Source organism: Argiope bruennichi, chromosome 4 (genome assembly GCF_947563725.1).
Source record: "Argiope bruennichi chromosome 4, qqArgBrue1.1, whole genome shotgun sequence".
Classification (NCBI taxonomy): Eukaryota; Metazoa; Arthropoda; class Arachnida; order Araneae; family Araneidae; genus Argiope; species Argiope bruennichi.
In genome coordinates this window covers 107,386,319-107,395,849 of record NC_079154.1, presented here as the reverse complement: position 1 = coordinate 107,395,849, position 9,531 = coordinate 107,386,319, and the positions used below count along the sequence as shown (strand labels likewise).

Below are 9,531 nucleotides of genomic sequence, written 5' to 3'. Positions count from 1 at the left end.
GTTGGCATAAGTTCTGACAAATTTTTTTAGAAAGAAAAAAACTTAGATGCTTTAGTTCTTTATTTTACACAAAATGATGTGTCTTGATTTCATACTTAATTATTAATTAACCAAATTAATTAATTAATCAAATTAAATTTATCTAATAAGCTAAATGAATCCCTTTTCTTATTCTAATTTCAAGCCTAAAAATATTTAAACATATTTTGACTAGAAAAAAATGACAATTTAAAGGGTTAAAAAATAATAAAAACATGTCATGCTATTCGTATTGAAATATTTGTATTTTAGTTTCATAATAAGGTACATAAAAAATTTTGTACATAGTATGAACAAAAAAATTTTTTATTAGTATAATATTAAGCATATATTTTTCGATATATATTACATATTTTATAACAATTTAGGTACTATCATAACATTCATGAATAAAATATAATTTTATTCTAATGCATAATTATTAGTATCGATTTATTCCAAGTATTATGGATTCAAGATTAATCTTCAATGAACTTTGAAACAACTTCCATGAATAATTCAGTAAATTCCAGATGGAAAGTATGGAATCCTCCTTTGAAGACGAAGAATTGAGCATTAGGAAAGTACTTTAGTGTTGTATCTTTATTTTCTTCCCTGGAAAAAAATATTTATGGAAATCTAAGTTATATATACATTTTTTGTTTCCGAAACCAAAAAAAAAATTAACATTCAGGTAATTTCTGATGGTTATATTTTTAATGGCTTTATCTGCTAGTAGCTAAGAAAATGCAATCACAATTCAGAGAAAGAATGCTGGATTAAGAATAATCAACAATTCAAAAGAATTTTAGTTAAATCGAAGCAGTGAAAAAAAAAAACCTGTTGGAGGTAATTAAAATCATTAGTTTAATATCCAAGTCTTGCAGAATTTGCAACAGTTTTTTGTATTCCTGATTTTTATAGTGGCAGAAAATCAGATTATAAATATAAGTTCTTTTTATTCGGCATCAATTGAAAAAAAAAGGTTATTTTAGTAAATGATGTTTAAAAATATTTAAATATTACAAAATTTACATTTCTGATAATGTTTTTAATATACTCCTAAGAGCTTCTTACCTATTTTAATAAATTTTTTTGAATAGATTCAGTATTGCATGTGTAATCATTTTTACATTACCTAAATATTTGGAAATGAAGAATGTATTCCATGCATTATATTATTATAACGTTACTTTAAAAAAATGAAAGAAAAATATTCTTGTATATTTAAAACTTTGTTAAGAAACGTAAATAGTTGGTACTTAATAAATCAGGTAAAATCTAGACAAAAGAGATTAAAATTCATTAAAATTTCAAAGCAATGACATTTATTAGTTTTCTTTCCTAACTTCATAAGGCCAAGCATACAAGCAACCAAAACGTATGTTTTGAAATAATTTCTTTCTCGAGTTTTAAATGAATATTTGACGATTCTTTTTAAAAATCTTGGTCTTGCATTAGTGGTAAAATTATACCAAGAAAAATATTTGGAAACTTACATTCTCATGGGGGTCTTATCACCAAACAGAAACAGAGCCTTTCCAAAATATTTCGGATCGTTCGACAGGTCGATATAAAATAGGTGATCATTATTCAAATAATGAATGATGGCATCAATGTTCAAATCCCATGTTAGCTTCCCTGATTTATCTTTCTTCAACGGCAATGATATAATATTATCACCAGAAGTCCCACTGATCTATGAAATATAAAAAAAAATGCATGCATATACTTTTCACTACATAATGTACAATATTATAAATTTAATCGTAAACAAGAATACAATAAAAATAAGTTATTATCTGTCTTAAGAAAAAGAAATGAAATAACTTGGACTGATCCTAGATAATAAGCTCACTTTTAAAAACCATAGCGACAATAGTAAAAAGAAATTCTAATATAAAGTTCGCCTCATTATCCCACTCATTGGTAGACGCCCAATACACTTTTTACTAAAGAATAAAATGTTAATATATAGACAAGTTCTATCTTCACTTATGCTGCACAAATTTGGGGACTCTCTGCTAAAACCAACCGCAACAAAATTCAAGTTCTATAAAATAAAATACTTCGTATCAATACCAATGCTCCCTGGTTTATCTGGAATGATAATTTACAGAGATATCTTAAAACTTCAAAGTTCGATTATTACATCAAAGAACTTTCCAAGAACATTTTTTAATCAACTGAAAACTCATGAAAATCCCACAATCAAGGAACAAATTAACTATGCTCACTACAATGGAAAATACGTCTTTTCTTACTCTACTACGAAATGGACTTTGCCAATTAAACCTCCATACCTTCTTCCGAAATTTAAATTGCATCTAAAGAGCCGCTTCAATTTCCACCTTAAGCGCTTTTAAGTAATATTTTTTCTATTCAACTGATCCACCAATGGAATATTATTTCTGTTTTTTCCCTCTGCTAATTATTACCTCAAACTGAGTAGAAGTGCCTAGGCGCAAATGCTCTTCATGCATCTAATTCATATCAATAAGATTAAGGTTAACGTTTCGTGCAAAAATTTAAAAAAATATATTCCGGTGTATTCAAAACTGGCATCCACGAGCATTTATTTAACCAGCCTTGACAAAGAATTTGAAAATTAAAAAGAAAAGATATAAAATTACAACAAATTATTTTTTTCCTATAAAATGATATAGTCTCTTAATTTATGGAGTTAAGATTAATTCATGTATGGGGAAAATGGGAAAAGAAAATAAATTCGTCAATTTTTCTAATTAGAAATGTAATTCTTCTCAATATTAAATGTAGAACTATTGAGAAGAATTATATTTCTAATTAGAAAAATTGACAGAACATTTTAAATGCAGGAAACAAAAGTTTCTCTTAGAAAAACAGTTAGCCGTTTTTATTCAATTGTAAATTTAAATTTATTTTCATTCTTTCTATAATAGCTAGATTTTTTAAGTTAATCAATTTAAAAGACATACAAAAGAATTTTTTTCATTCGTACAAAAAGAAATAATGAATAATTTCTAACTTACTTCTGGAAAAAAATTTCTCATCACCGCTGATGTTTTTTTATTGAAATTGCTTTCTGATATATCATTTGGAGCATTCCGAATGTATCTGTCACATGTAGTAATAAAAAGTTGAAATCTCTTAATATGTTTATCATGGTCAGCAAGATTTGTCACCGTCATGTCCTCCACAACTAACTTTTCGACCAATTCTGGCTTTAAAAGAAAAATACGATTAGATCAATGTCTCCTAATGAAAAAGAAAAACGTACTAATGAAAAGGAATAAAGTACAGAGTGTCTGTCCATAAAAGAACTCCTGGAATTTAAAAAAATCATATCGAGTTAACGGTAGTGCGTTTGGCCAGATATGTTAATTTTGAAGAAATTAGTAGCTCATCAAATTATATTCATACCAATTTCAGTTTGTTTTTTTCAACAACTGGTGGTGTCGCGCGTCATTGATCTGAAAGCAACGTAGCAGAAGCTCATTCCATAGTGCAGTGCGATGGTGGTGTTATAACAAAAGGTGCAGTGTGTTATCTGCCTTATAGAAAATGGATCTTTTACCACTGTACTGCGGAACTTTTTCTTTATGGTGTTAATGCGCCTACAGACAAAATCATTCATCAATGGTTACGTGAATTTAAAGAAACGTGAAGTGCGTTAAAACAAAAGTCCTCCAGTAGACCAAGAATGCCCGAAGAGAACGACAATCTAATCCAAACTTCATGTCAACGAAGTCCGAAAAAATATGTAAGTTACAGTATTGGATATTTGATTCGGCAACAAGGGGATTGGAAGGGTAGGGCCTATTTTTTTGGACACAGAAGAAGCCCGAATCTGATTCCATTAGACTTTTTCTTCTGGGAACATGTCAAGAGTGTTTACGCCGAGAAAATTCAGGAATCCGTGTCAGGCAAAGGATAATCCCTTGTATGGCAAACATCACGCCAGACAAGCTGTGCAGAAAATGAAAAGAGGTTGAATATCATTTAGATGTGTGCCGTTTCAAAAAAGGGAGCACATATTGGAATCTGATATATGGTGAAAATCTTGATAAATTAACCTTTAAGTACATATATATAGAAGATTAACCTAATTTTATGATCAAATGTTTTAAAAAATACATCAAAACGCGGAGTTTTTTTATGGACACCCTTTATTACGTGTCTGTGTGCTTTCATGCTTTGTGGGCCAAGCCATTTAACATAAAATACCCAAATGTAGTACAAATATAATTTAGAAGTTTAAAACAGATCCACCAGAACAAAGCTTTTGAAAATTTATAATTAGGATGTTAATTATTTCAAAATCGAACAAAATTTTGGCGTTTTTCAGCTATGACGAAAGAAATATTGTTCAAAATTAATTTTTGCACCATTTTAAAATGTAAAAAACTTATGTTTTTATAATTGTTTCAATTTAGATGTTGTGTCTTTTTTTCCTTTAATTCTGACAATTTTTTTAAAAATATGTTTTTTAATTAAATTTATGTTCTGCAATGAAGCTTAAACAGCTTTCATTGTTTCATGAAATATTAAATTGCATGATTTTCTTTCTTTATTCTTCTAAAGACAGTTTTGCTGATATGTAAGGTTGATCTGTGCAACTTACAAGAGGAATGAGACAGTGTTGTTACTTTCATCTCTGATGTGAGAATGAGAAACTTTCGGCATGGTGGTTGATTCTCGAGTCCCGAATGTGGGTCGGCTATCTCATTCTGATGACGTCACGTGTTTCCCAGGGGAAGTGATGTACCGTGGTGGTGATGGTCCTTAGGATTCAATCCTATGCTGTCATTGTGTTCCTGTCATTCAAATGAAACCCGTTCCGACGACCTTGAGACCAAAGCATCCCTTTCACCTTTCTTGTGGTATTTCTGGAGTTCTTTGATGTCTGTTCATTTTACCGACAGTTTGTGGGAAGCTCCAGACAGATGTTCACAGACGAGGGTATCCAACAATGGGTCTGTTTTCAGATTAACGACCATATTCGTAAGGCCGCAGACCTTTCGCAACGCGGCTCATGCCGTATGAATAAATGGTACGCAGAAGTCTTATGTATACGGCGAGTTTACCCTAATAGCCAAATTTTTAATGGCACTATGATGTCATGGGTTTTGGCACTATGATATCATGTTTATAAGTCAACCATCTAACTCTCCGACCCGCCACGAAGGCACACGGATTTAAACCATAAAACTGAATGACCGGACGGCCGCAACAACAACATTGGCGGGAACTGTGGTTGGGTCCTAAGGGCCGTCACCGGCCACAGTACAACCTTCCCCGAAAGAAGTACGTCCCATCATCGATGGGAGGAGTCAGATCCCCCACCTATTAGTGCACCCTACAGGGTGTCGAGATACAACCACCATGCCGGAAACATCTCATCCTCATTTCGAGGTGCGCCCCGGGGGTTAATATCATGTCTATAAAAAGCCTCAAGGATACAATGGGCAGAACCAATAAAAAGTTATTAAAATACTATGGTTTTAATATGTACGTGGGAATCAGGAATATCAAATTATAAATAAGAGATTTTATTGGTATTAAACACAATCAATACTTCGGGTAAACCTGCTGATCGCCAAAGGCGATTATTAAAATTGGCGAAGGGTGAAATTGTTCCTATAAGATCCTTAGAATGATTTTACAGCTAAAAAAAGGCGTAACTGGGTGAGTCTGGATTGATTTGCAAATTTCGAAATGAAATTACTTTGACTCGTAGCAGACAGTGCTATAAACGATTTTTCATTGAAAAAAAGTAACGGGCTTAACTAATGTGATATTGAAAAAATTAACTAATGTTTAAACTTTAAAGATAATTATGCGTTTTATCAAAAAGAAATTCTTTTTCCAGTGATTGTTTTTTTTAAATTTTTTCATCACTTAATTTTATCATTATTTTGATGCTTTTTATCATTATATAGATGCCCGCTAATCTTGAAATGTAGTTTATTTATAAGCATGCGTATGGGTACGAATTTTTCATTTCACGTTGACTAATCTTTGTTATTTATCATTAGGGATTTCTTGTATATTTAACAATGTAATAATTTCAGCTGAATACTAAAATGAATACCCCAGACTTTGATATAGCAAAGAACAAATAAATTATGATTTGTAAGGTAAGTATTTAAATTTAGATATGAATTAAATTTTTTCTTAAACTGAAAATAAAAATCAGATGCATTGCTTCAAAATTACTGAATATCTAGAAATATAATTAAAACCTATTTTAAATAAGTTATAATTTAGGGATAAGGATTATTTAATAATCTAACGAGGTTGGTGTCAATTGCAGACAAGATTGTTTTAAAGACATTCAGAAACTATAAAAATATATATCTATTTTGACTCGTAATACTTAAGAATTTTACCATTCTATTATAAATAAAGAAATGTAAATTTTGGCATTTGAAAAAGTTAGGAGTGATTTAAAACCATATATTTTCTAGGAATAAAAGTAATTAACTTCAGAGTTCGCATGTCATATAAACAAATGTCAAAGAATTTTTGAAAACAGCTCTACCTTTTCCAGTGCTAGAGCCATCACAGCTTTGCTTCCGATACTATGAGCAACGAATATTGCTTTTTCTATGTGTTGAGACTCCATGAAGTTCTCGATGTCCACCATAACACCTTTTAATGCAAACATTTCACTGCGTCCACTTTCACCATGATTCCTCAGGTCTAAAGAATAAACCTAAGAAAAAATGTTTTCATTATTTTCTGGGTGTATTCAAAGCAACTTGGAGAAAAGTCACGATTCAGAAGAACTTGAAATTTTGGTAGTAGACATTTTGAAACGGCGACAAAAGTTTTGTCATCCTTAGCCCTTTCCTCCTCTAATTTCATTAGCATTGATGTTGTGTATAAAAAAAGACACAAAAAATGCAAAATGAGTTAAAATTTACTACATCTGTATATATATATATATATATATTGTTGTTTCTAATGACACTTGCCATGGACAATCTCACTGGCGAAGTCAGTGATTTTAAGCCAAGAGAACGTCTCTTATTTATAGTGGCGAAAACTAGAGCCAAGAGTACGTCTAGCTACTCACGCATCACATTCGCTTGAATAACTCTTTTTTACAGGAGAGCACATTCACACACCACACAGATAAAACAGACGAAGAACAACCCTATCCGAAGCGGGACTCGAACCCAGGACACCCAGAAGACAGGCAAGACGGGCTACCCCTATGCCAGAATGCCGTCTCGGAAGCCGTATATAACTATTTAAGCAGAGAACATTGCACTTTTAGACAGAGAAGACTGAATTCATTTTATTCCATCCAAGGAGGCATTATTTATGTACGAGAAGAAGCGAAGAGCACACACAACACAGAACTACACAAGAGCGGAATGAGGAAAAGCTTAAAAAGAACAGAGAATACTTTTCCCAGTGTTTATATACTGCGAGATTTTCATAAGGATTTCTTTGCACGTGTCGATTTCGGTAGTGGAATAAAGGTATCTTTTAAAAAGAGAATGTGCTACGCTGGACAGTTTTTTTTATCACTTCTCTCGAAGTGTGGGAAGCATTTTTACATAGCTTCCGTTGCATTAATTAAATAAAAAAAATGGAATTGAATAAGGAAATAAGACAACATTTTAGAATGAAGTTAATAAGCGCTAAATTAAGCTAAAAATTAGGTAATTAATCAAGTTTTAATTAAATTTTAAAATATCTTTACACACACACACACATATATATATATATAAACATTATTTTTAAGCAGATTTAGCAATATATATATATATATATATATATATATTGACATAAAAACAGAATTTTACCTTTCTCTTTGTTTTATTAGCCATTTTATTCCTCACGAAATTCCATGTACGATGTGTTGAAAAGAATCCATGGATGAATATGATTGGACATTTCTTTGAATCATCCCCATCTTCAGGATTATCGACCGTGAAAAAGAGATCGACAGGTTCGAAACTGAAAAGCATTATAGAGATTAAATGTATGTTTGATTCTTGTTCCGAAAACTAATTTTTATTGCATCAACTGCTCAATCAAATCCAAAATTACTAACATATCGTAAGAAACATTGTAAATGTGCTGAAAATCCCATTATTTCTACAAGGAAGAAGTAAACTAGAAAACAACAACAAAAACTTTCATATTTTTTTTTCAGATACCTGAATTTATGAAAGTTATTAAATCTTTTATTGATATTATAATTTTCTCTAGTAATTTCATAAAATTTTTAAAAGTAAGCATGTGGAGAATAAATATTACATATTTGCGGAATTTAATATATCACACCTATTAAAGAATATTTTTTAAAAAAATGGCATTAATAGAACTTTTATTTTATTATGCGATTAGTTACAAACTTTTTTTCTTATTGTTTATCAAGAATTGAATTTGTTGTTGACGTTAATTAAGACGAAATTCGAAATTTTATTTGATTTTTATTTATATCTCAAAGCACTATTCACATTGAAATGAAATATGCTAGTTTAATAAATTCTACTCAAGAATATTTTTGTTTCTATAAATGAAGAAATAATATATATTTTGCTTCTTCTTTTGCCACACTATAAAAACTGTTTTTTGAAGCAATATTTCGAGAAAAAGGTTAATTACTATTGATACTTTCTTTTATCTTTTAATATCTTAGAAAATAGAAATGCAATACATCTTACAATATAATACAAGAATTTTGTGCACTATTTTCAAATAATAATTCATGATATATGTATATAGAAATCTAGATATTACTAAAATGATGGCAGTATTAAAGAAAGTACAAATAAGTTGTGATCAAGCATTGTTTTACACAATTTTTATATATAAAAAAAATTGTTAAAAAAGTTATTTCCGTTAATGAATTGCATAAACTGGAATGATTTTTAAGTACGTGAAACTTACCTGGTTTCAGATGTCATTTTAAGCTTTTGATTGAAAAAGCAAGTCACAGGGACATAAAAGTGTAGACGACGGCTTTATGGTATTCCACGAATTGTCCTTAAAAAGCAAATAGCTGAGCTATATTTTTCCTTTAAATATGATGAATGTTTATGAAACAAAATCTTATTGTGCAAAATAAAATCATTAATACTGATTAATATTAATTTACCCTGATAGTTAAGAAATTATTTCCTTGAATCAGAGGAAGTTTTCTCCTTTTACATCCTTTTGAATTAGTGGGAGTGTCCTTCTTTTACATTTTTTTTACATTAGAGGGTTTATTTGTGACTCCTGCAAAAATAGTTGCGTGTGCACTTTGGATTTCTTATCATTAAGGTAAGTGATTGTGCTTTTGAAAAACTTTTATAAAATGCTTACGTGTTTTGAAATTTTTACAAAAAAAAAAAAAAAAAATAGATGGAAAAACATATTTTTGAAAGAAAAGTATTTGATGTACAAAACAAAAAACATTTTGGAAATAGAAGAAATCTATTCGTTTTTTTTTTTTTTTTTTAAGGAATCGTAGAGCAAAATGTTAAGAACTTTTCAAATGATTTGAAAAAGTTCTAAGTCATTTCTAAT

General features: G+C 30.0%; 1 protein-coding gene across 1 annotated transcript; it reads right to left on the bottom strand.

Moving 5' to 3' along the window:
- Positions 1 to 327: 327 nt before the first annotated feature.
- Positions 328 to 9,046, bottom strand: LOC129966619 (esterase YbfF-like). Its single transcript, XM_056081117.1, has 6 exons — positions 8,911 to 9,046; positions 7,818 to 7,971; positions 6,542 to 6,715; positions 3,030 to 3,221; positions 1,518 to 1,717; positions 328 to 633 (listed from the first exon to the last, which is right to left on the bottom strand). Exons 1-6 carry the CDS (start codon positions 8,925 to 8,927, stop codon positions 498 to 500), a joined length of 873 nt encoding a protein of 290 aa, XP_055937092.1. The 5' UTR covers positions 8,928 to 9,046; the 3' UTR covers positions 328 to 497.
- Positions 9,047 to 9,531: the final 485 nt, after the last annotated feature.